The sequence below is a fragment of the Amblyomma maculatum genome, chromosome 7, assembly GCF_055883805.1.
Source record: "Amblyomma maculatum isolate TAMU_Amacu chromosome 7, ASM5588380v1, whole genome shotgun sequence".
Classification (NCBI taxonomy): domain Eukaryota; kingdom Metazoa; phylum Arthropoda; class Arachnida; order Ixodida; family Ixodidae; genus Amblyomma; species Amblyomma maculatum.
This window is the reverse complement of record NC_139350.1, coordinates 107,629,673-107,657,113: the sequence shown is the minus strand read 5'-3', so window position 1 is coordinate 107,657,113 and position 27,441 is coordinate 107,629,673. Positions and strand designations below refer to the sequence as shown.

The 27,441-nt window shown below is 43.2% G+C and overlaps 1 protein-coding gene across 1 annotated transcript in view; it reads left to right on the top strand.

The window, feature by feature from the left end:
- The window catches only part of wds (WD repeat-containing protein wds), a 44,921-nt gene extending 18,614 nt beyond the window's left edge, over positions 1 to 26,307 (top strand). The window contains exons 5-14 of the mRNA XM_084609345.1: positions 1,504 to 1,593; positions 2,861 to 2,950; positions 6,837 to 6,920; positions 7,469 to 7,524; positions 11,102 to 11,148; positions 12,280 to 12,355; positions 13,878 to 13,911; positions 16,376 to 16,450; positions 20,018 to 20,105; positions 26,105 to 26,307. Of these exons, the coding sequence (XP_084465471.1) occupies positions 1,504 to 1,593; positions 2,861 to 2,950; positions 6,837 to 6,920; positions 7,469 to 7,524; positions 11,102 to 11,148; positions 12,280 to 12,355; positions 13,878 to 13,911; positions 16,376 to 16,450; positions 20,018 to 20,105; positions 26,105 to 26,205 (741 nt within the window). The 3' untranslated portion in view covers positions 26,206 to 26,307. The remainder of the gene's footprint in view (positions 1 to 1,503; positions 1,594 to 2,860; positions 2,951 to 6,836; positions 6,921 to 7,468; positions 7,525 to 11,101; positions 11,149 to 12,279; positions 12,356 to 13,877; positions 13,912 to 16,375; positions 16,451 to 20,017; positions 20,106 to 26,104) is intronic.
- Positions 26,308 to 27,441: the final 1,134 nt, after the last annotated feature.

Here is a 27,441-nt window from a genome sequence, read left to right as displayed (position 1 = left end):
GACCCGATACAGCGGCTGCCAGTGCACATACTGATTGGTGCCGACATGGCAGGCATGTACACCGCTGGGAAGCAAGACTGCCATGTACAGTGGTGTCCTGCAGAAGCGGATCATGCTAAGCTATAATCTGTAACCACTATAACTCTCCAGTTAGAATATCTTGGGCAGTCATGCTTTCATCATGTGCATGCCACTTCATGTCATGTCTATGCGACTGCGACCCAGCTGTACTTTATGCTCATGCCGTGAATGAATGAATGCACCGCGCGAAGCAATTTCATTCGATTTCTGTGGTTAACAGCTATAGTGAAGACTGCGCCAACTCGCAGGAAAAAAAAGTGAACGGAACAAGAGCCTCTGCGAATTCAGAGGCTCCCGTTCCATTTTAAAATGCAAAGGATTCGTATGCGTCTTCTGTGCAGGTGAGTTTTACACCAAGGCCTATGTAATGTACATAATAAAGCTTGATGATTAGATAATAATGATGATTAGATAATTTTTTTTATCAGCAGTGTGCTTTGAATTATGGAGCGTCAAAAATGCATATTTGAAAGCTCTTTGAGTTGGCTTTCCACCATGTCACATTCATAAAATGTCCATTGCATATCTTATATGTTTTGGCATCATTACCACGCCTAACGTGATTATGTTATCATTATATTATTCACTGAGGGAAATTCAACTTGGGGAAATTTCAAATGCTAATTTCTGACATACAGTTTTTTGAACCACACTGCTGATTAAGAAAATTTAAAAGTTGATATCTCCTTTAATGTTGACGGCAATCAGTTTTGCAACATAATAGGGCTGCTTAAAATAAAAAAGTAATAAAGTTAATTAAGTACTGTTAGTTAATGGCCTAATCATCAAGCTCTGTCACATACAGAGCTTGATGATTTGGTGCTTTCTGCTTTGGTGTAAAAACCACCTGCCGGACTGCAAAGTTGTATCTCTCTCAGTTGCTAGATTGTAAATTCATTTTTGTTTGGGTAAGTAAATGATTAACAAATCACCTTGTGTATCGAACTGCTTGCCCCTGCAAGTAGTGCTTCTCCCAACGGCTTCTTGGATCACCTGTGTATAGAGATGGGCTGGCTGTCCTGGTACTATGAAATTGTCTGGTTAAGTTGGACGGGAGGTGTGCTGGAGGATGGCCTTCAGTCACCAAACCATACCGCTCAAGTACAGGGCAGTATAAGACCAGCGAGTGGTACCCAACGTGTGTTGAGAAAGGAGAACGGTGGTGCAGGGTGGTATGAAGGGTGACCCCACTCTGAAAATGGAGGCGCTTGGACATCGAGGCACCCAAGGTGGATAGTTTGTGCGCATGTGGCACAGCTAACGAGTTGAATTTAGCCGAGTGTCATCCTTTCAGATTAATCCCAAGCACACTGCTCGCTTCTTTCCTTTTATTCACATCTGTCCTTGCCTTGCTTTGACACCGTGTGCAGGGCCATGATTAGATTCTAGTTTGTAATGAGCAAACTGTTGTGGTGCACGCAGGGCATCTCGGATGTTGCATGGTCAACAGACAGTCGGCTTCTGGTGAGTGCCTCGGATGACAAGACACTCAAGATCTGGGAAGTAAGCAGTGTAAGTGCTCACCTTGGATGCCCTTCCTTGTTGCTTTGGTTTTGTATAAGGCAGTGATGAAGGCATAGCTGATGCTTTGTTAAAGCTTCCTTATGACGCTTATTCTCTTCAGCCAACTTTTTCCTCATGGAGGTTAAAGCTCTACAACTCCTTCCTTCCATGTGAAATCATTATGCAAAAAGTGCTCATGCTCACAAAATAAGCAAAGGAAGACACATGCTCTACCAGACATACCGTAAAACATCAAGGCCACTATTATAAAGACAATTTCCGGCATTCTTTTTGCATGCCTTGCTTGATACATTTCTGTTAGGGGTGTGCGAGTATTTGAAAATTACAAATTGCAAATCTAGTACTATCTTCTTGTTTGATTATTCGAACTAATCAGATAGCTCATATTAGTTGAAATGAATGGAATGCATTCCCAACTTTTCTGATCCTTTAAAAAAAAGTTAGAAACAAGGTTCGAATCAGGCCAGCCTTATTTTTCCTCTATCCTCTATGACTCTTTCGAAACTGTCGGCACCACATACTGTCCTGCTGAGACCAAAGCTTGTACCAAGCACCCGCCATGCACCTCCTGTGTATGCGGCGAGTGCCCAGTCTTTTGCATGATTGCATGTTTCATCCCGATGCTCGGTCTAGTTGTGAAGATTAGTACCAATAGTTGGTTCATATTTGGTTCTGCTTTGCCACTATGCAATTCATATTTGATTTCGTTTTCGACTAGTCGTATTATAGACAAAGCATTTTTTGTTTTACTTTTGGTTTTCTTAACAAGATAGCAGTAAAGGCCTCATTTTGCAGAAAATTTGGGGCTGTCATTGTGAGCGCTTGGCTCTAGCAGATGGGTACAGATATGTCAGAGGGTGGCTCATTTGAGATGAGGGTGGGTAGGCACCAACCTTCCAGGGCTCTTGGGTTCTGAGTCGGGCATGCTGCACTCCTAAGCCACTCAAGCACCTTCATACGCCTTGCATGGCTTTATATCCGTGTCTGGTGATCTTTCACATCGTGGTAGCTTATGACTGTACTCTATTGACCATATGTGAGGTAGTGGGGCCATCTATTAAGCAGGTTAGTGAGCTAGTGTCAAAGGCTGGCAATATTACTGAAGTAAATAAAGTGCATATATACAAACATATCCTTAAAGGCAGCGCATCCCCTGTAATTTTTCTTTCTTTTTTTCCTTGCCTTGATTCAAAGTGGATGAATGCTGTGTTTTTGGCAGTGGAGCATTGATTCGTGGTGCGTTATTTTTTTGCAGGGAAAATGCCTCAAGACTCTCAAGGGCCACAGTAACTACGTGTTCTGCTGCAACTTCAACCCGCAGTCAAACCTCATTGTCTCGGGCTCGGTTAGTATCTGCAGCCTCGTGCGAAGCTTAGGGCTTTTTCATTCACACTCTCTGTATTCGCCTCCTTTGTGCCACTAAGGAAGCAAAAGTTTGATGTTAGTTAAATACACAGGGTACTGTAGAAAGGAACACACTAGTACTTTATCTGAGAGAGCTTGGTGACTCATCTGGTGCGTGAAGCCCAAGTTTGGTCTGGCCCTGGTAGATTGCTCCAACTTGCTGTCGCACTTGAGAAGTTCCCAGTGGCAGGGTGTCTACCAACCGGAAAAACCGTGAAAACCGGGAATTCTAAGGGAATTTAGATAATCTGGAAAAACTCATGGAAAACTGAGGGAATTTGTACTTATTTCATGGAAAATTAGTTTCACTTCTTTTTAAAGGTAACTAAACCCGCGATAAAAAGCGGACTGGCATTGCACGAGTTGTAAAATACGGCGTTACGCATCCTCTCCTCAGCGACCGCCGGCCTCCTGCATTGTGCTGTCAAGTGTACTATCCCAGCAAGGCGGCAGAATGCGCTGTAGTGCCAGCGGCACTTCGAGTTTCGAAGCGTGTTGAAAGTGGACACTTCCCTGGCGCTCTAGCCGGTGGCAGAGCACACACTTTCTATGGATCTCACGCAGACTGTTTGACGGCCACCGCCTCCCCTTGTTTGTTGTTTTCCTCAGTAGACAACTCCCACAAGGCGATAGGGAACATTGTGAGAATTTGCGATGCTTCCAATTTGCAATGGATTTGCACGCCGCCAATGCCCCCCTCCGCTCCCGTTTTTCCCACCGCCGGCGGTGGTAGTGTTGGAGCGAGTCGCGGCAGACAGTGCTCATGTTCCATTTTCAGCCCACGTGCTCATTGTAGGCTACTATGATGACAACAACGAGCATTCTCTTATTGCCACCACCTCAAATGGCAATGGGGAACAGAGTGCCAGCTAGTCCCTCCAGATGACTGCTTTGCTTAGCTTTCACAGCCGTTCAAAACCGGTTGTTTGCGACAACAATACCTGCTCGAGTCTGTGTCATGCCGCAAAAGCGTGACTTCGGTCAAAAAACGATTCCCACAGTACTGCTGGTACCAAACTTGGATCAAAAATTCAAACTTTTGGACACCGTAGAGTCCGAAATATCGGTCCAGAAAATGCACACGCTCCTACGATGCACGTGACTGTTTCTGAATGAAGTCCGAAATATCGCGCAAGTGTGAATTATTGGAGTCCGAGAAGTCAGTCTGCTAGTATTCGATTTGATTTGCAGTTAGTTGGTTATAGTACTTTTTCGAAGGTAATTAATTTGTTACGATCTAGTACCTCTTCCTTCTGTTTTGCTTTTAAATGAAATAAACGCTGCTCCTTACCATTCAAAACTGATTATATTGTTTTTGTTTTTTAACATGCTTACGAGAGAGTGATAGCATCAGGTGGCACTGTGTCAACCCGTTTTAGCATAAAACAGTACTGTGTCATTCAGGGAAGTTTACAAATGCACTTGGGGGAAAACCTGGAAAAATCTGGGAATTTTGAAACATCAACTTGGTAGACACCCTGCAGTGGTTTTTCTGCCTTCCTTTGCAAGTGTGTGTGCCATGCATCAATTGTTTTGTTTTTTTGTCTGCTTGCTGCGATCAGAGTCCCATGGATTCACTTTAGGATGAGAGCCATGCAGTTCTCGGCTTTGGTGGCAAGCCTCTCCACTTATGTAATGCTGCATTTCAGTTCGAAGAAATTTTTGCTCTGTGCATGCAGCTTAGGTGATAATTAGTGACTCTTACAAACTCACTCAGGGGCACTGCTCTGCTTTCCCTGCTCCGTCTTGCTCCAAAACAACTGCTTCGATGTTCTGCCATCAAATTTTGCAGAACATGGGTTTTTGCCACACAAATGGCTATTAGTGACATTGCCTACAAAAGAAAACGTAACCTAATGCAGTGCATTTAAGCAACCATGACAAACACAGCAGCGTGGTGGCATGCTTTGAGTTGCGTGTACACGCTCTAGGGGATTTCGTAGTCTAAACGATGGCAGCACACCAGTGGCAGAGTTGTAATGCATCCCGCACTAGGCCTAATGCACATTACATTAACTAGAAAAGCATAGAGCATAATTATTCGAAAGTAAATTTAAGGCATACGTGATTGGAGGGAATTGCAAACAGATGTGCCAGAGCACCTTTTGGCAGCATTTTGAATTGCCAGTGGTGAGAGAAATGAAGGCAGGGAGCGAAGCAGTTGCTGCAGACTGCCTCAAGCCATTAGGTAACAAAGAACTACCCGAGTTGCTCTAATGGTTCTGTTGTGACAACAAGCAGGTTCTTTACCATCGAGTCTCCTTGCTCTTTCAGACAGCCTGCTTCAGACAAAAAGTATACTTGAAGCATTATGAGGGTGATGCCATGATGTTGTCAGTCATCAGATGAGTTCTCAAGAGTGTTTTAAAGCCATGCAGAGCCTATTGCCAGCGTGTTGAAACTAAAGAAGCTCCAAAATGTGAATGCTTCAAAATCCATTTTTTTTCTCCAAAGCTGCTTTGAAACAGCATTTTGTGCCCCGTGATCTGCTCTGAAAGGCTCGAGCCTGCTTCCACCCCTGCACATACCAGGATGATATTACGGTATATTGCTTCCCATAGTTCAGTGTCTTGCATACTGTGAAACAGAAAAGAAGCATTTAAAAGGCATTAATGTCTAGGTCTACTCTGGATTTATCGTTGAAATTAATATTCTTGATGGGGGGGACAGGGTTCTTGGAACATTTTTCTTTATTTTTAAGCTAAATGCAATGAAACTTCACATAGTTAATCAGTTTTCTGTGCTTATTTCAAATATGTAATTACTCTTCTAATATGTCAGTTAGTTTTCAAATTATTTGACATTTTCACTCATTTGTTTATAGAAACTGAGAATAATCCACTAATCAGAACACCATTAACGTGTGGCTAGATAGTATATACAGTTAAACCTCGATGTAATGAACCTCCATGTGGCAAATTCCTTGATATTACGCTTGATATTACGAAATTTTTCAATTCCCCAATGGCGCCCGCATTGAACTGCATGCATTTCAAGACTCCATGTAACGAACATATTGCGGCGGTTTACCTTGATATAACGAACTCGCAGCACCGACTGTCCCTTAGCTAGTGCTTAATTACTGGAAATTTCGCAGAGCCCCGCAAGTTTCAGGACGGTAAAATATGAATTGACGTGCGACTGCAGTTGATACAACTCGCTGCATTTCAGCGACGACGGCGCTTTTACGTGAAAAATGCAGCAGTCTCCGCTGCTTCCGCTTTCAAAACGTGGCACTGCAGTAGTTCATGCCAACGTGTTTAGATGAAACACTTTTATCTAAGAGCCTGACAGAACTGGCAGACATAAATTAAGTAACTGGATAGATATGAGTGTGGGAGAGATTTAATAAAATTCTCTAGGCTTTGTAAATGAGAACCACTGTGCTCTGTGGTGTATTCATGGTATGTCCTTTTCATGGACATACAAGTCAACATTGCATGATGTATTGCGAAAGTGTCCTTTTATTTTTAATTGTACACTATAAGACATGAAATTGAATGCCCGTGGTATGTTACTAATTGTAGTGATGAGAAACTTGATGGGTGTAGCGTACCTTTAAATACGCTCAAACTTTAGCAACTTAAAAAAACTAGGAAACTAAAAAGTATGTGCTCGAGAGTTCTATCCAGTCAATGTTTTATTGCTCCAATAAAAAATAAGAATTTCAGTGTTCCAAAGTGCTGCAAATTTCATTTTACCAGTACCGTAAGTGTAAGTGGTATTACTGAGGATTTTTCGTCGGCACTGGGACAGGCTAAGTTTTCGTTCTGGCAAGTGGGGTTTGCATTGACAGTTCTATATCTCCTATGTCTTCTGCATTGCAGTTTGACGAGAGCGTGCGAATCTGGGATGTCAAGACGGGCAAGTGCCTCAAGACGCTGCCTGCCCATTCGGACCCGGTGTCTGCTGTGAGTAGCCTCCATTGTGGGTGGCTGCGCTAGAAGCTAATAAGCGAAATCTAGCAGTAGCCGTCAGCAACTGTTACTGCAACACGCTGAAATGCCCTGTATGTAGAAAACCTGACGTAGGCGTTGGCATTATGGGTAGTGGCTGCAAGAAAACACGAGCCCTCTGGCTATAGGACCAAACAACTCTTGAGTATTTTTCGTGCATTGTATGCATAATAAACGAAAAAAGGTCCATACCTATATTTGGGGGCTTCCTGTGTGCACTTTCTAATAATGAAGCACCATTGATAAATGGTAGAGGAGGTTTTCTAGTCGCCAACAGCTAACTAGTAGGTTCAAAGTGGTTACAAGTTTCGGTACAATACTCTCTGTGCTGCCAAGGTATGTTTTTTAAAGCAGATTGAGGGCTCAACCTAATTTTATGATGCTTAATGAAATAAAGAAATGGGTTTTAATCAAAATTGAATTAAACTGAAGAGCCTGCCTAAACGGAAACGTGCCAGCTTAGGGCAGGAGTGTAGCATTTGCTTTGTCTGGATGTTTTGCAGGTGCATTTCAACCGAGACGGCTCGCTCATTGTTTCCAGCAGCTATGACGGCCTCTGGTGAGTTGGTTGTGTGTCATTGCCTGAGACTATGGACTCTCACACTCTGCCAGTATGGTTGCACGTTGCACTGACTCTGCTGTTGCTAGTGGGTACCAAGAGTAAAGTTCGCCTAGTGCAACAAGGGAAGCAGCATTTCAACAGTTGAAGAAATGCTACAATTTTCCAGGTAGCATCCACTTAGCAGGAATCTAATTCTGTCTCAAAGTATGCTATTGATCAGGAGGTTGACGACGTCACAAGGTCATGTGACGTGACTGAACGCTGCTGTGCAGGATGTAAGCTGTTGTGAGGCCCCTGACGTGGCAGAGTTTGCAGCTGCACTGGTAGTTGGCACATGTGATCATCACATGATGTGACATAAGGAATTAATGCCAGTTCACCCACTTAATATTTTCTACTGCTGGAGCCATTGTGAACAGAGGCTGTATTCTGACCTCCGCCTCTGTTACGAATGGTTCCCCAGAAGTGTGCACTGGTTGGCTGGAGCAGTGGGAGCATTTATGTCGTTTTGCTGCTGTGCAAAGTGCAGTCGCACTCATTTCCCTCAGTTGTAAAAAGTAATCTTTTTTTTTTTTTTCACAGCTGTGCAAACAATTTTTCAAACCGAAGTACTTTCTGTTAACAAAAAGAAAACTTTGTGGGGACTGCTTCTGGCTGCAGCTCCTACATAAATGCAGTGATGTCACCGTACCTTGGCCGCTGCTTGGGCTGCCTTTTCGTCACTCTTAACAGTATATTTGATTGTTCTGAAATAATAATAATTTTGTCCCGGAGATATCAGTCCTGCTCACAGTGTCAAATTCAGTGCGGGAGGTTATGGAATTCTAAATATGTTTGTTTTGGTAGCGATGAGCATGGGGGGTCACTATTTTGACAGCAGATTCAAGAATGCTTTGCCTTGAGATGGGATGCTACAGCTGTGGTTACTTTTTCTGCCAGCTAGCACATCGCATGCCCTTGCACAAGTCAGAAGCAGCATGTGGGCACAGGATTGTTTCATTTTGTTCCAGTTGGCTATTAGCATATTTCATGGATTAGACATGTGCCAACCTTCTGTGGTATTGTATTTGCTCCTGGTCTTGTGACAAGCGTGTGGACAACTTCACCTCTTTTCATGCGCTCATGTTTTAGCAAACTTGGTGGTGGTGGGTGACTAGAAGCATTTGAGAACTCCAGATTTTTTTTTTCCTGAAGGAATCTGCGATCATTGCTTTCTTTCTCCTTTTCTTTTTTGTTGGACTTCAGTTATCGTTATCTTCTTTTCAAGCACTCCAATGTGCTGTAATAAATCATCCTATTCAAAACTGATTGACAAATATGGAACATTAAAAACCTGCATCCCCTGTGGTGGCAGTGGCTGCGTTACCATTTTCTCTTCCTCTTCTAAGCCTTTATGATAGTTTCCTTTGCCAGTCTTCACACTAGTTTGTATAATAATCTTACTCAGTGTTATATACATCCTTATGGAGGTGTTCAGCAGCTGTACTTTGATATCATGCTCCATATGTTTTGGGTGTTCTGCAGAAGTGGAACAGCTGTGCCATTTGTGCCAAACTGCGCCAAGTGGAATATCCTGTTATATGTTGCTGAAAAATTGACTTCTTGCTCACTTTTATGCCACACCTGCGTCAATAGGTTGTTAAAAAGCGTTGACAAAGGGGAAATTCAAGCTGGCACTTTTTAATTGTTGGCTGCACGCATCTAGGATTATTTGAAGCTTCAAATGTTTAATGAACAGAGTCTGCTGTTAAATTTCAGTTGTACTATGCATTTCCATTTGAAGTACCCAGAAATCATTGACGTTTCTTCTCCGAAACGGCGCTTACTTGTTTGGCATGCTTGATTGCCAGCACTCGACAGAAGTCTGCGCTCATTAGAGGGAGGCTTTGCGTGAAAGAAATGGTCGTTGCTGGCCATTATGACGGGTGCTTATGCAGGCACCAGTGCTCTTGGTCTTTTTGGTTCCCATGATGCACTGGGCATGCAGAAACTACTTTTAGTTGAGTGTAGCTGCAGCGTGCGAGAACTCATGCGGGCTGTTTATGACGTCTGCTTTCGCCCTGCACAATATTTTTTGTCTCTTGAAGTGTATCTTTAGGCCATTTTGGGTGAGAAAAGTCACAGAAGTTTAATGTAGCCGAACGTAGTATAATGTGTGAAAGCACTAGTTTGGTGTAGTTCAGCTTGTTAGGTGTACTTGATCTTTTTGCCATCATCTGCCAGAGGCACTCCTGTGTGAAGGACCATGATGTATGTTTGCTACGTTGCCACGAGTGACGTAGACATAAAGCCCTGCTTTAACCGAGTCTTACAAACGTGCCTGCATGCCCTTGGGGACACGAGTCTGACTTGGAATCCGAGGGTGCTGAAAGGTTGGATTCTGATCTTACCCTCTCATATTAATAGTAAAGCCAAAGTAGGTGCTGTCAGCCTAAGCTAATTGCCGTTTAGGTCTCGTGAAGTAGTACTTTTGCACTAAAACGTGGGTCAGAAATAAGGTCTTGGAGCCAGATCGCACTAATGCAGCCTGTAAAGCGCAGCCCACATATCCTTGCTCATATTATAGTTTCCTTTTCGCGTGTCAATTCTCCCTGGTCGTGTTGCTGCATGGATGGGATTGCATGGATGCTAACAATAAAATTTACAAAAATGCATAAGCATTTGAAGCATTATTTGTAAATTTCCTAGCGGTTTATGAAACTTGAGGCTGTTTGGCGTTTCTATGATAGGATCTAGGAAGGATAAATTAAAGCATCACAAAAATTTTGTGTGGAGCAAGCTGCCAACGCTAAAGGCTCCGGTCAGTCAGCTTTTGTTGATTTGCTGGGAAGAAAGTATTGCTGCCGAAGTCGCTCCACTGTTTATCGTTCAAATGCAATATTAATGAATCCATCACGGGGTTGGGTGTGGCAGAATCAATGTGCGACCACTGAACACTTTGCATCGCACCGAGTAAGCAGCATTTGAGCAGAATTCCTCTGCCAGCTCTGCTTTCTTAGGGTTGTGAAAGAACGTGCAAAGGATTGTGTCGTTGCATTTATGCCTGAGCTAAACTAATTATTGTTAGCAAGCTCTCTCATTGTGTTCCACCAACAATGAACCACTTTGGAGCCCTTTAGAATAATCAGTCACTACTACAAGAGGCTTTAGCGCCAAAGGTATGGTTCTCGCATTTTCCCAAGTATTTTTTTTTTATTTGTTCATTAGATATGAAGACTTGATTTTTTTTTTGTTTTACTGTAATCACAGTGTAAATCTAAACTTACCATCTCCAGTGGCCAAAGCTTTGCTCTCTTACAATTATTCCTGCTATAAAAGCAGTAACTTTTGCGGCAAAACCTGAACTTTCTGCTAAAAGTTGCATTTCCTTCCACTACGAAAGCTGCTACAAGAGGCCTGTTGTCAGTTCCACGACTGCTATAGCATGGTTCTGCATTCTACTCGTCCTTGTGTCAGTACACTAATACGCATTCGAATTGCAGTTGGTCTTGCCTTGCCCATTATGCACCGGGCAGCACCAGTGTTCTTGCCTGATTGATAGTTATGCAACACATTGCTGTGTTTTTGTTTTCAGCCGCATCTGGGACACTGCATCAGGCCAGTGCTTGAAGACCTTGATAGGTGAGAATGTAGTAGCTGGTATAATGCGGCAATTACAACTTCTTACTTGTTGCAGCGGCTGGCAGTAGCAGTATTGATGAACGACAGCATTTAACCATTATCCAGGAACCTGAAAGTGCATACTTGTTGGTGGGCCCTTGTTTGCTGTCTGGGTGCTGTACAATGCTGGCTTTACAACATGGAAGAGCTTTTATGCTACCCTCTGGCATTCCACACGAGAGACTCCACCTGACCTATCCTGTTTGTTGATCAGTGAAGCATGAAGAGAGTGGAAGCGGAATCGTAATTCACTTAAACTTGTAATCCCAGCGCCCTTGTGACATATGATGGACACTGGTAGCTCCAGTTAACCAAACTGTTAGCGATTAAAAGCTGATTTAGGGCTGTTTTGAAAGCAACTCGTACACAATATGGTTTTCATCCTGCACTCCACTGCATTTGTCTTATTTTTGGTCAACTTTTTGGATAAATGAAATGCAGCCCGATAGTGTCATGTGCTGGATGCTTGTGCAGGGCGACAACTGCGTCTCCAGTGCAGTAGCTGCCGCATGTTTCATATTATTTTTGAAATGGAAGCATGAATTTATGTCCAATGTGTAGGCACGGACAGAACTCATTCAGAGTATGCTGTAGTATTCTGAATGCACTCATGCAATAATTAGCTGCATTTAGCAGCTATACATGACAGTAGTGTGATCAGTATGGATCTACCATTTGCTTCACCATGGAACATTTCATACAGCTGACCTTCCTTGTTAAGTGAGAGAACGCTCTCTTCTCTGTTGTATCAGTGAAGAAAGTATAGCTGCTGACAGCGCAAAGTGTTTCTTCTTTTTTTTTTCTAAAACTGATGGGTGACGGGGGGGGCAGATGAGCCAGACTTGGTAAAAATATGTGAAGGTTCTGTGTGCAAGCATATATGCGATCAATTGTAGTGGTAATGAACACTAGGAGTAGAGAATCACGGGCAAAACATTACCATTGTGTGCGAATTTGTAGTACCCGTGGACACCTTTGTGATTGCCTGCACGTGAAAAGTTGATTGTATTTCAGTGCACTGACATGCAAGGTAGAACATTTTGAACATGACTAAGTTGTTTTAACAATTAACCTCTTGTCTTGTCTTTGTAGATGATGACAACCCCCCTGTCTCTTTTGTCAAGTTCTCTCCAAATGGGAAGTACATCCTGGCAGCCACCCTAGACAAGTGAGTGCCACATTAAATTGCATCAAATGAAAATCATTTTCAACCACCAGGTCATTTGCCATGTGCTTTATAGCTGTCTTTAAGTGTGCTATGTAATGTGCCCCAGCTTTGGTAGCCATGTTCCAATGGAGTAGTGTTTATGCACCGTGTAATGCTCAGCGCACGGTAAAGATCCCCAGCTGGTTAAATTATGTGGAGCAGTCTTCTGCAGCATACCTCATAGCCTGAGCCGTGTTGGAATGTTAAAACTCCATGAACCAAGCCAAACTTTTTTAGTTTTTCGTTGCCTGAAAGATCTTGAAAGTAAAAAATAAAATACAGAGGTCGGAATTAGGTTCAAGTGTACGATATATATTAGGCTGAATTTTCACTCAACTGTCTTGAGGCTTGCTTTGATGTCTGCATTGGAATTGACACAAAGGCCTTCTCTAAGGCCTGCCTTTAGTAGTGATGCCACCCTTGTTCCAAATTTCTCATATCAGATAAGCTCCTCCATCCTGATAAAAATTGGGAAAATTGCACCACACTACTCCAAACTCACTGCTCTCTATGATGCCATGTCCCAGCTTTTCAGCAAGACTTAATTTTGGTTGTCGCTACTGTTTTGAAATTTTAACATTCGTTGAAATGCACTTAAACAAACATGGCTGTCTTGCGGCAACTTGGGCTGCATGGTATAGTTTTTAGTGAAGTTTTGGCATGTGTTTTATGCGGCTGCCTTTTCTTCTCATTTTAAAAACACTACTAACCTCACTGGCTCCTGCCATTTTCCTACTTTAATTGCGGCCTTACAAATTTAGCATCCTGAGAAAGCACGGAAACTGTATGAGGGGTAAAATCAGGAGGTGCATGGTGGAAAGAAACAAAATAATGGAATTTGTAACTTCAGCAGACATTTGGTGTCTAGCTGCATGTTTATTTTAAATAAGCTACCTTAGTTTCCTCAGGTGGCATCGCTGCATGCCCCAGAGGTCAATCTTTGCACATGCTGCTCTGCAGTGAGCAGACAGTGTTGGTGGGATGGTGTTGCACAATAGGAAATGGAAAAAGTGAGCACCAGATTCAATGCATGTTCACTGGCACAGTTCGATGTTTACCTGTGTAGCCGTTCCTTCCATGCCTCTGTTGTGCAGATGTGCTCTGCTTGTGATATTTGTTAAATGGCCCCATTGTTATGGGTTGACTGTTTTGAAGAATTGTGTTCAAATCAATTTACAAACGGCCTGTGTGCTACAGTGGTGCTAATCCATCTCAGATATGCACTGATGCAAAGCAGTTGCTTGTACACCTTAGTTTCGTTGGTCTCCTCAGGGTTTCTACGTGAAGTTGGCCCTGCTTGCTGCTTGCTTAAATTGCACGAGAAGAAAAGAACATGCCCCATTTCGGCCACAGGTCTAGAATCTGTCCAAGATTGCGTATACGTTGAGTTGCTGACCACTGGTCGCATATGACTGCCTTGGTACCCATTGGCGTGTCTGTGCTCAGTCCAAATGTGTGACTTTTTTTCATTTGTTGATTTCAGCACACTGAAGCTGTGGGACTACAGCAAGGGAAAAGTGAGTTGCTACTAAAATTTTTTCCCTTTTGTCACCAGTATTTTTTTTTTTTTTCGGTGATGTCTCTGTAATGGGGCCAGAGTAGGGGCTATCAAAACAGCAAGGGGACCTTCTTGAATAGAATTGTTTGGCTAAAACTGCATCCCATTTCTGACAACTTGAAACATTTGTGGATGTTTTATATTTATTGTACCTCATCACTGCTGCAGCTTATGTGCTGTTGAAAGTCAGTGGTACTCGTTGCATACCTGCCAGCCTTCCCAGTTTCTTGAAAGACGCCCTATTTTTTACTTAAATTTACAATTGTACGACCACCATCTTATACCTCCTGATAAGTTTCCTCTGCCCATACAATAATGGTTTTTGCAAAACCAGTACTGCAGGATCTGCAGGCGCATCATAATCGTCAGCGTCACCATCGATATAACTACATTTGCACCATCTGCATCCTCGGCTAAGCAGCTGATTAAAGCAAAAGCAGCTGTGGGTGATTGCATTTTATGTTTGCTGTTGCAGCTATTTGTGTGTATGTTTAGGGTTAGTTAGGCCCCCTGTGTGCATCAAGTTTGAATTTTCGAGTGCATGAAGTCATTGCAGACCAAGAAGAGATATTTGCAGAAGTCTTTGCGATCTTATACTTTTGAACTTCCGTGCTTCATGACATTGAAAAAAGGCAAACATTGCATTTTGCGCAACAGGTGGATGCAACGTCACGGGTCTCATGGTGGTAAAGGTGATTTCGAACTGAAACTTGGAATGGAATGGTGCTCAACATCTACAGCTGGTCAGGGGTCGTCAGTCTCGATCATGCTTTGAGCAAAACTACTCCAACAGATTTCTGAAGCTAGCAGAGTCAGTTACTGCAAATTTGGGCAAGTCCACCCCAACACCTCCTCTCCCTTGTTGGCAGGAGTAAGAAATCTTGCTCTTTTCTTGCATGCCAGGTTGGCAGGTATGCATTGTAATATGGCACTGCTGAGTCAGGCCACAGCTGCATTGATACCAGTACCACCACCATCATCACCATCATGATCTGTAAGAAGGCATGAGGTGAACTACCCATTGAAAGTGCCATTCATGGGCAGACTGGCTTGCACCGTGGTCCAAGTTCTCCGCGCATTTTAGGAGGAAGAAGCCAAGCTACACAACACTGGAGTTGGGATTCCATTGAATTTTTTTTCAACTTATTTGGCATATTTTCATGAAGTGCATATTGAACAAGCTGCAGAGTACTCAGCCAAGACGATTTGTCTTAGTGGGGACTGAATTTTTCTGGTGACTGGCCACTGTTTCTTATGGAGGCCATTGTGTTTTGTGGGTATCGGAATGATGTGAAAATGTGTCTTGTCTGCAATGAAATGGCACTTCTTATTTCCCAGTGAGGCCCCTCTCTGGCCCAGTGGGTAGGCAGAGGTGCAACATTAACTGGTGGCGGCCGGCCGGCCTTTTGCGTGCACCGTTGGGCACCAGTGGCCAGCTGGCCCACAGGCCCTTGCTGTATTTTGAGCATGAAATGCTATTCAGGCAAACATTATCTGGCCTCTCCTTGTGAATGGCAGACAACAGAAATGTTCTTTTCCATACCATTGCCTCGGGCAGATTCGAAGCAGCATGAACAGAACGTGGCTTTCCGGTGCCGAGACCATGCACTGTGATGCAGGTCCCTAAAAACGTCTCCTGTTCACTTCAAGGGAGCGTAATTGCAGCGCTGCCAGAATGTTATGGATTACAATGGCGCTCAAGTGGTTGACATTTTGTGCCAAAAACGCTGTTGGAGTACTGACTGCACAACCAAAAAGAAGTATTTAATTTTTTTACGCACCAGGCACTTGGCGCAACGCAAGTTAACAATTCTGTTTGCTGATGAACTCAGAAACACCATAGCAACATGTTAAAGAGTAGCTAACATCAACCCCGCCACTTTGTTCGCTATTTCTGCATGCCCTGCTTCTTTACCATGGGAAGTTATTCCCACTGTAACTATGGCGAAGAGGATTTAAAACTCTAACTGGAACTAGAACCGAATTCTGCTCATCAGTGTGCAACAAAACCAACAACAACTGCGGCTGGTCAGGGGTCATCAGTCTGGACCCGGGCTTTGAGCAGAACTACCATGACGAATTCTTCAAGCTAGCAGAGTCGGCTACTGCAAGGTCCCTGCAAAAGGACTCATTTGAGACTGCCCGAAAGTTCGGACCCCCCGCCCGCCAACATTGAAACATTGAATGTGGCCTGCCCCCTCTCATCTGGTGAAAATAAAGAATTTTAAATTTTGGATGTTGCCAGGTTGGGTTGTCAGGTATGCCATCGTGCTTCCAGGGGGTCAGATTCAAATTATTTACTTATTTATTCAGAGTATTACACAGGGCATGTGGGCATTGAATAAGAGTTGCAAGAATAGTACAACTGCAAAATATGGGCTACAGAAGTGGTGTGCCTCTCTCTCTCTCTTTTGCCTGGGCAGTGCCTGAAGACCTACACGGGCCACAAGAATGAAAAGTACTGCATCTTTGCTAACTTCTCGGTGACTGGTGGCAAGGTGAGAGCTTCTCATGTTCTGTCAGTTTTGCGGTCTTGTCGCAAATAGGTGAAAGAACTGGTAACATGGCTTTATAAGGCCGTCAAGGGAAGCAAACATCAACACATTGATAAAAGTAGCAGGATATGTGTTGAATAATAATAATAATAATAATAATAATAATAATAATAATAATAATAATAATAATAATAATAATAATAATAATAATAATTGGTTCACAGGAAAGGAAAAGCACAGTATCTTTCACATGTGTTCTGTGGACACCTGAACCGCACTGTAAGGTAAGGGAGGATGCTGGGAGTGAAAGCAGAAAGAGAAAGGGGTGCCGTAGTGGAGGGCTCCGGAGTAATTTTAACGTGCACTGGCATCGCACAGCACACAGGCGCCACTTCATTTCCACTCCATTGAAACTCAGCCGCCGGCTGTCGGGATTGAACCCGGGTATTCTGGCACAGTAGTCTGGCATCTTACCACTGCACCACCACGGTGGGGCATATGTGTTGAAGCATATGTTTTTTGCTTTTTCTGGTATTGCCTAGAGCCTCCAGTAATAGACATCTTGACTCCTTTCTTTCAGCATGGGTGACCCGCCTCTCCCTAACGGCTGGGCATAACTTATAATGGTGATCATGAAACACTTCCTAGCTCAGGGTGACTGGAGTGTCATGGGTTTATGGTATAGTTGTCGTCGTCATCATAATATAGTAATAATTCTATTATAATACAGAACTCCGTAGTGTCACCTTTTGAAGATCCTGTGGTCACCCTCTGACCAGTGAGAATGTGCCAAGGAGGTGAGATGGAGGAGCAGAAGAATAAGGGTTTTCACTTCCGAAATGTCTGTTTTGACCAGTTGTAGTGATGAGCGTGTGCAGCACAGTACTAATGAGGAATTCTTTATTCTGATGTGTTCCTTAACGCGGTGACTGTGGCACAGATTTTTGGAGCTCAAATTCCTCTGTGTCATGGCTCACTGCTGGGCCTGCAATGAAACCAACTTCTTTGAGCTGCAAACAGATGCCACAAGGGACCTTGTATTTGTGCTTATGGCAGATTCTTTGAAACTCGGTGCATGACTGCGTCCACACTGCTTGCATACGCAGCCACAACACACCGTTGGCATGTTAAAGCAAAATCCACCTTTTTCACACGTCTTTCTCCGCGGTTTGAAAATGAACCACCAGCTCCAACTGCTCATGTACAATTTGTGCTAGGAACACGCATGTGCTACAGGTGGTGGCAGCTGTCAAGCACCTTGCCACTTTGCAGGCGCAGTTCATTCCTCACGGAACGCGGCTGCTTATCCCACGTGCATTTGTTTTCAACCGGCAGAAGACATATTTTTGCCGTGCCTCTCCCCAGATGGTACATCTTGAGAAAAAGGCGGATTGATGAGGTTTTATAATTCAGCAAGCTTAAAGCAAATGGCTATGTAAAATGTGCATGTAAGACATGCTGTCTTTTTGTGCTAGCATTTTAAATCTGTACGAAATCAATAAATGAAGCTGCAACAGCATTCAGGCCTTGTCGCAATGCATAACACCGGTGCATGTCATGAGAGTTGTCCTTTCTAAATTGTAGGGCTGATATTTTAGTTGTACACATTTAAAAACCTTCATAGCAGGTGACGCTGTCCTCCAACACTGTGCCTGATATCTAGCAAGCCTCACCAGAAGTGGCCAGTATTTGTGCCTCGGATTGTGAAGCTCCTATGAGAATTCCAGTGCCAGTGTGACATGCAGCTGTATAGCAGTTAAATGCTGCCCAAGTAAGTTACAGGGGGTGATGCTAAAGTGGGCCAGATGGAAGTCAAGTAAGGCCAGACTTGAGAGGAAGGGGCATTATGCATTTGCATAGGTGTCACTGTGTCTGCTACTGTGGAGGGTGCTGGAGAGAAATTTCTCAATCCTTTGATGCTACAAATGCAGGGAAAACAAGCATTTAAGAAGCACCAGTGTATGGAGGTGGCTGCAACAAATTTAGTTGGATCTTCTTTGCAGGTTTTGAATAATTTCTCATGGGACCTAATAATGTGTGCGTCGCTTGAGCAACACAGTGCATTCAAGAAACAGCCGTCATCCTAGCCTGAAAGCTTTGTGTGTGGATGGATACATATGCGCAGTGCTGTTTGCCCCGCCAGGGTGGCGCAGTGGTTACGGCGCTCGACTACTGTTCCCAAGGACGCGGGATCGAATCCCGGCCTCGGTGGCAGCTTTTCGATGGAGGCGAAAAGCAAGGCGCCCGTGTGCTGTGCGTTGTCAGTGCACGTTAAAGAACCCCAGGTGGTCGAAATTTCCGGAGTCCTCCACTACGGCGTCTCTCATAGCCTGAGTTGCTTTGGGACGTTAAACTCCACAAACCAAACCAATGCGCAGTGCTGTTTGCCTGTGTAATGGACTGTCATTATGTGACCCTGGTCCTGTCAGCATGGAGCTTAAAGGAGCATAGATATCAAATTTTGGTTGCATTTTTCTTTTTGTTAATGAAACGCAAGACATTACGGTTACATAGATCAGCACATCGTTTCCATTTGTGTGCTAAATAATTGATTTTTATCTTCTCATCTGTTTCGGCTTCAGTTCCAACTGACGAGCAGTGGCAGTAACTTCAAAATGCAGTCTAGGTAACATGAGGGATGAAAAATTGAAATGAAATTGCTGATTCTTTACTTTTTGTGATTCCTGTTCTCGAGGCAGACTGGCTTTAGCATTGTGGGGAATTACAACGGCTAAGGACAGTGACGGTAAAACAGCTATGTAGCAGTTACCTCTCACGCGACCTAGACTCCACTCTGACGTCACAGCCATCGCTCGACTGTTGAAACGCAGTCATGGGCAAATAGCGTGTGGTGATTCGTGTGTATAGTAATACCTTACACATTATAAACATAAAATATGCAACCAAAAATTATGTCTTCACTCCTTTAGTATAAAAAAGCTCCCAATAATTGGAATTCCACATAATCAGTTCAGTTCAAATTACTGAGACTTCAGTGTAGTTTCCTTCCCACAATGTTGCTCATGTGTGCTCTAGCTAACCAGTCTTCTGTCTATTCCAACCAAAAATGATTTTTTTTAGTTAGTGGGAAAAGTTTCCTTTCATTTTTTTCCTTGATAGCGCAGTGTGCTTGCACCTGGTTGCTACAAGGAAATCTTGTCCTTCATTTTCGTCTCATGCTTCGGCCATCAAGTGATTGGCCTTTTTAAGAAGAGGTCGAAAGGGACTGCCATATTAGACCTTGGGCCAAATACTCTAGTGGTGTACAAGTGTCCTGAATTTGTTTATGCGAAAAAGTATGATGAGGGTAGGTGTACGAGACTTGTTTTTCTTGCACAGTGGAAGAAGTTTTTTATCACGCCTTGCATCTTCGTGTATGTGTGTGCAATGCTGCTGTCAAATGTAACTCTGTGCTGAGCAGAGTGCAGCATGTGTCTGCTGTGTGTTTCTTCATAGGACATGGAATACCTGATTTCAAAGCATAATGGCCGTCAGCCTATGCTGAGTACTCATTGTGTTATTGCCTGCATAATGGGCTTGCTAATGGCAATTGCTACATTTTGTGTGCAGTGGATCGTGTCAGGATCAGAGGACAACTGTGTGTACATTTGGAACCTGCAGACAAAGGAGGTCATGCAGAAGCTGCAGGGACATACAGGTATGTGTTGCAGTCTGAGTTGGGAGAAGAGTACAGACAAACGAGAATATCAAATAGCTTGGGAAGAGGGGAGCCAAAGCAAGTTGCACTGATAACTCCCTTCAAGCGTTGCATGAAGGGAGTTATTCCTGCGTACCATGAAATCTCTATATAGAGAGCAAAAGACAGAAACGGGGTGCTACGACAAAATACAGAAATGTGTGAGACCTCAAAACCAGTATTCGCTCAAGATATGGAGATAAGAGTCTTTCTATGAAGGCTAAGTTATGCGTCTTGAAGGGTGCAAATTTTTGCTATGGAAGCTTAGCATGTGCATCAATAAGATCAGAAAATTTTAGGATTTCTCCCTCTTTGGATGGCAGTTGGTGCCTTATTAAAAGAATAATTTGATTTGTGAAAGTAGTGTGTTTCAAGTTTCTATAAATGTTTAGGAACCTCATTGATCGTTTGGTTCATCATCAATTTCTGTTCTTCTAACATGGGAAAAATGACCTTTTTTTTTTCGATAGTTTCTTCTGTTAAAAGCTGTAAGATTCAAATTTATAATCAAATGGAGCTCAGTTAGACATACTTTTAATTAATATGGCCTACATCAGTATTTCATGTTTGCAAAATCGGGGATTTTAGGTAAACTTTCAACAAAATTCTTCATTTCATTTTTTGTATTCATGAGGGCATGAGGGATGAAAAAAAGGGTGTAAGTAGCTTTTTATATATGCTTTCATTCAGAAAGAAAAAAAAAATGTAACAATTAGCCTACCTTTAGCCTCTGACTAACTTGAAGGGCCCTGAAAACTGGTTTGTCTTCTCAGGACTGCTAAAAGAATATGAGCATGCTAGGTATGTTATAAGATATTGTTACGGGGCGGCAAGCCGATGAACACAGGAGAACAAAGAGAGGATGGCCGATGACTGTGAGATGATTTAATGAATCGCGGCGGACCTAGCGCAAGCGCTCCTGTCCATGCCACTGGCTGCTTCTTCCTCGTCCATAACAATATATACTACATGAAAGCAGTAAAATATCTTCCATCAAGAGGATGACTGCTAATAGAGCGTTTATTACACTAATAATCAAGTGGACTGAGCGTAAAACCAGCTCATTTTAGCTTTCCAAAAAGCAGGTACCCAAAAACTAAATAAGCCGCTGGTGCAGTGGTCATTCCTGGGTGGTGGCACGCAACTGGTACAGCGGCCACAACATTCACACTTTGAATGCGGCCTACCCCTCCGCCCACATGTTGCCACGAATAAAATCTTACTTGGTTAGCTTGTTTCATGTGGTGTTAGCGTGCAGGGAGAACGATCTACATGTTTGGTTACCAGGTGTGAAAAGGCGTTACGTTTTAGTTCCATTCTCATTTTATTGCCTCCCCACTGTCTAGTGATGTCATGCGTATGTTGTTTATTCCGTGGGCCAAATTAGCAGTAGCCTAGAGTACAGTTGGTTGCTGAAAATTGGCTAGCTAGAGCGATGCTTGCGGCATCATTCATCCGATGGAAGTGTGTCGGTGACATGTCAGTTGTTTTGCTGAAAAGAGAATCTACGGTGCTAAATGCTTTTAATTGTTCCTTCAGTCATTTTTGGCTCTGTTTTTCTTGGTCCATTTAATCTTGGTTAAAGGTGAGGTCTCTATTCTTTCAGTTATTCTGCCGCCTTCTGTTATCTATAGATAACTGGGCATGCAGGTTTCATTCCTCGAGCTGGCGTTTTGGTTTCCAATTCTCTTGGCTATAAGTTAGTGCTCATCTTGTGTCCCCTTCTTGTCTGAGCTTTTCTCGCACTTTGTCTTCTTTTTAAAATCACGGATTACCAGCTAGGCCAAGCTTCCTCTGTGGGCGAGATTTCCCCCCCAAAAAAGAGCACTTCCGCAACAGAGCTTCTTCACCTTCCCCACAGTTCTCTGCGGCGATGCGCGGAAGCCATCTTGTGTGGGTGTGCTTTTTGCATGGAAGCATATTATTATTTTTTTTTCTTTTCTTGACTGTATCGCACGGACGCCCCTGTGCGTGCTGTTGCATGAGGTCACGTTTGTGGTCACTGCAGAATTTCATTCAAACCAAAGGAAGCGTTCAACATCATATCCATTTTTACACTGAGTCTTACAGGAAACCAACCAATGGTTTTGCATAGTTCTTATCCAAAAATTCTTCCTAACAGAGTTCATCTTAATGGCGGTTTACTGTACTTCAGAAAAAAAAGATGAAAGTTCTTAGTTTTTAGGCTAGAAAACAACTTTAGGCCATGCAACTGGGTGAAACAGTTGAGCAAGCTCTTTGCAGCGCAGGCTGGAACTAAAACAATTATACCATCTTTTAAGGTTCATTCAAAACGGCTGCCAAGTACAGCAAAACAGATCCAAATAAGAAACTAACCGAGGCACTGCCACTGTTGTTCTAAGCTGGTTTCTCAGGTATTCCTTGCACTCTGACCTAAAGTTTGATGATGAGCCAGCTTCCTCAGAGCTGCTGCTACTTAGGCCAGAGGAATCACAATATTTGAGGCCATTCTCTACTAAGCTCCGTTGTTTTCAGCTTAAAGTCACAGCAACCCGGCAGAAGACAAACTAATGTAAAGTTTGTTGTTTTTTCTGGCTTCAAGGCATGTGGCACAGCTTTTCAAGAAGGCTCGGGAGCATTTCAAATTGGCGTTGACATCTCGTTACCGAGCTAATGATTGTAGTGGGCATGGTAGGGTATGAGTTAAAGGTTTGTTGCTCCTTAATGCATGAAGAACTCTGCACTTATTCTGTATGGGAGCTTGCAGTAAAATTTGTCTACTAAATTTTGCACGGCATACTATTCATATGTGCAAGAGAAAAATTAAAAGCTGCGTTACTCCTTCCTATTAAGAGAGTTGAACACAGGAATTGTACAGCAGCAGCAATAAGCGCCCATATTTGGTAGGCCTGTTGTGGTTCCTTCTTCAGTCCAGTGGGTTATTTGCGTCGAGGTTATTTAGAAAGTCATTTTGTTTTTGCCCTTAGAGTTTCTTGCGCTAACTAGAGGGAAAGCTGAGGGCGCTGCACTTCAGCCACCATGGGCGCGCTAAGAATCATGGGCCGGTGTGCTACTTGTTGCGGGACAGTCGGTTTGTCGGATGCATAGAGTGGCGTTATTATGACGCTTTTTTTCATCATCATCATCATCTCGAGGGGCGTACATAGACCGCAAAAGTCATAGTAGCGAAGGCGCAAAAGCAGACGTCGCCAATAAAAGGTTTCTGTTTCCCGAAATGCCACTAAAAACTTCCTTAAGTAATTGCACAACCATTAATATTTCCAAAATGTTTTTTCCTTTAAAAGTGTGCCTATTAATTGCGAAATATTGGTAATCTGTGCTGCTCAAAACTAAGCCAATAGGAGAAAGAGCCATCGCTTATATTGGGTAAATCTCACACTGATATGCTGTTCTCTCCCTTTTTGAAATTTATAGTCACAATATTGAATGATAGGACATTATTTACGATAGAACAACATTTATCTTTGCATTAGTTTTGGCCAAAAGTTGTAATTCTGCACTCGGTAGCTCTCCGGCCCATGGTGGCTGAACTGGTCGTCTGGGAACTGCATGTAAACTCCCATAGATGGCAGCAGAGCTTTCCCTCTGGGTAAGAGTAAGGAACTCTATGGTTTTTGCTGCTCCATGCAGAATAGTGCTGAATAGGACAGCTATACTTGTGGTTTTCCAGGTTGTTCTTGAATGGCTCTTGAAATCTGTGCCTTCAGATGCTTTGTATGCATTTTGAACTTGCTATTTTTTCAGAGTTTTCTACTGCTAGTAGTGACATCTTTGTTTCACAGGAATATGGGACTCTTCATATCATTATTACTTTGCCTTTTTATTTTAGCTGATGAACACAGTAAGTAGTGCTTCTCACAACAGTGAGCTTTACTGTGCGTCCTTTGGCTTAGTCTTGTGGGTGCTAGCAGTGACGTTTTTGTTTCACAGGAATCTAGGACTCTTCATATCATTATTGCCTTGCTTTTTTGTTTTAGCTGTTGAACACAGTAAGTAGTGCTTCTCACAACAGTGAGCTTTGCAGTGTGTCCTTTGGCTTAGGCTTGTGAGCGCTAGCAGTGACGTCTTTATGCACTGGAATGTGGGACTCTTTATATCATTATTGCCTTGCTTTTTTATTTTAGCTGATGAACACAGTAAGTAGTGCTTCTCACAACAGTGAGCTTTGCAGTGTGTCCTTTGGCTTAGTCTTGTGGGCAGGTGTTGTCATCTGTAACACCATTTTATCCTGGCTATTTACTACCGAAAAAGAAAAGTGCCGAAAGAAAAGGTTCATTAAGTGCGTTTTTGACAATTCTTAACATTGCAGTGCTACTACCTCTACTTGTTGTGTGCAGAGCTTTGTGCATTCCTGTTGGCTATTAACAGCTGGCATTTCACATTGAATGACTAATACCAGCCTCTCTTGAGGTCTGCATAGACTGTTTAAGCGCAATTTTTTTTTTTTTTTTAATGAAAATGGTCTGAAGTGGTTAAAGTGCTATGGTGGTTTGGCTGGCTTCTGAACGGGCAACAAGTGATGAGTGTGCTTTCAGCTGCCAGTCTGCATACATTTAAGATACCATGTTTATAGGGAGCAGAAACCATGCAAGGTTCCAATTGAGTTTGCACATACACAAGAGACATCTCAGCATGGTCGACTCGCCAGGCAAAAAAAGAAAGCAATGGATGTGTGTGCCTGCTGGGCTGCAACCAACATAAACATCCACGATGACTATACGGCCGTGCCCCTTTGAACTGGTTGACAGCAAATCAGAGCCCACTAAAAATGGCTTTTTTTTATTTTCGAACGACAGATGCGCAATCATCAGCAAATTGTAACTAAACATGGCCATGTTCGTAACTGTGCTTGTTGGTAGTGCCAAAAAATGTTAAAAGTGGTGTACTAAAACACGTTCCAGTACTTTAATTTCCTATTATAGCTTACGAACGAGGAAAACGCGAGGACTACCACTTCAGAAACCTTCGTTGTTGTGAGATGGAAGTCGAAAAGCGTTTCATTGTTGAGAGGATTGAAATGCATTGAATCTTATGAACGTTGGCCAGGGCCACTAAGGCATTTTGTTCCATCGAGAAATTCGTACTTGCGGTTTTCATTATTGCGGGGTTAACTGTATCTTCTTCATGCCTTTCTTAAGGTTGAAGTTTTTCATAAATGAAAGTTACTACTCTGTGAGACTAATGCCGTCAGTGTTAGTAAAGTACAAGTGCTGGAACCGTTTTTTTTTTTTTTTTTTTTTTTTTTTTTTCAAAGTTTACTTTCCACAAGTTCTGAAGAAATTGGTGAATGCGATTGGTAGATATGGTTGGAAAACCTGGTGCCTGGTGTCCTAACGGTAGCTGAAATATGTAACGAAATGATGGCACTGCTGCTTAAGGAACAAATTTCATCTGGTGCAGCATAACTATTCTATTCTGTTTTTGTTTTTGCCACTCTTTGTCACTGGCCAAAACATCATCATACCCTTCATTTGGTCTTTGCGATTGACTCAAGTTCAGCAATAGCAGGGGCACGGCACTGCCTTGTTCTTATCGCTTGGTCAGAGGCTGGCATCAGGGTGCACTTTTAATTTTCAGTAAGCTTTTGACGTTCTTAACGGCAATTAACACTAATGTCAGCCTTTTAACTATATTAACTTGCAGAATATGATTAATAAATAGCTTTTTGTTGTAAATTATTTGTCTGTGCTCAATTAACATCAGCAGCTACATTTTTGATCCTCTTCACTCGTCAGGGAAATTGAACTCAATTAATCAAGGAAAACCTGGAAGGTAGGGGATTTTGAAAATAGTGGTTTGCTAGACACCCTGAGTAAAAGCATAGTGCAGTTTCATTAAAAAAAAAAAAGCATTGCATGTTGCTGATGTGTTTATGCCATCTGAAAGTGCGAATGAAGTGCACTCATCTTTATGGATCATAGTATGCTTTTAGCATTGTATGCACCTTATGTAATTCTGGCCGTCGGTTGCTCATGCAGATGTGGTCCTCTGCACAGCGTGCCACCCGACTGAGAACATCATTGCCTCGGCTGCCCTAGAGAATGACAAGACCATCAAGCTCTGGCGAAGTGACACCTAAAGCCTTCCCCCATGACACATCCCCCTTTGTGTGACTCACTCCATGTGGACGACGACTATTTCTCTCCTGTATAAAAGTCATTAAAGATAAATGAAACCTACATTTCTTGTAAGTGTAAGGAATAACACTTGTCATAGCTTTCTTGGGCTCGTTTTCACGCTACAAAATCATTTAAACACCGTGAAGATTTTGGGTGCTATGCTTATACAGTTTTACTGTAAACCAAGCTGCCCTCAAAGCGATGCTAATGCTTGTAATTCTGTAGATCACGACCCCAGAACTTCCACTACAAAAAAAAACTACCAAAATATGCGCTTGCAAAGGAGACTACATGCTCCACTGCAATATGGTGTTACGTGCTCTCTGCGCTTCAAGGCACGACAGGACTGCAGGCAGCAGTGCATGCATTTGCCGGTGCTGTCTGGCTGTATTCAAGGGCGCTGACCGAATGTCCCGCGACGTGATAATTCTTGCTCCGTGCCCGCAGCGGGCCTGGCTGCGCACAACACCGGTCTGCACCTTTTATTTTGATGGTGTGCCGTGGCTTAGAGTTGGGGTGTAAGCATCTGGATTATACATTTACTGTCTCGTAATGTCGGCTTCGGAAAAACGACCCTCCGAAGTTTGGCTGAACTTTAGTACGCACCCCGTGGCGTTGCCCACTCCCGGCATGGGGCTTCGCAAATCAAGGATTAATTCTTTCTGTAGGAAAATTGAATTGCGTGGTGCTGTTTGCCCGGCATGTTCGCGTTGGCGGTCGCTGCCTCGGATGTGCACCTGAGTAGTAGTCGTGATTTATTGAAATAAAAGGAAATAAAAAGATGCTTATCGCCCGGTATCGCCTATTCCTGAAGCACTTGAACTGAGGCGGCGGTAAGAGGGAGAAGAAATGAGGTGTGGGATAGGGAAAAGAACAGGGTGGAATAAACTAAAACATAAAACTACAATAAAGTATCTCAAAAAAAGAAGGGGGGGGGGGGGTGTCATAAGCGCGGCACAGATGTGAAACTACACGGCCATGCAGGTTTTTCTCAAAACATTCTGGCTGCACTGAAGTGAAAAGAGCAGGGCAAAACGCCGCTTTGCTTTGGATGCCTGCTGTCATTGTAACGTGTCTGTAAGTCATCGCTCTACTACGAAACTGATTGCGGCGACGGGGCAAAACGAGGGATATGTGCAGCGCGGCCTTGCAGTGAAACTTTTTGTCTGGACCCGACTTTTTTTTTGCTGCGTTTG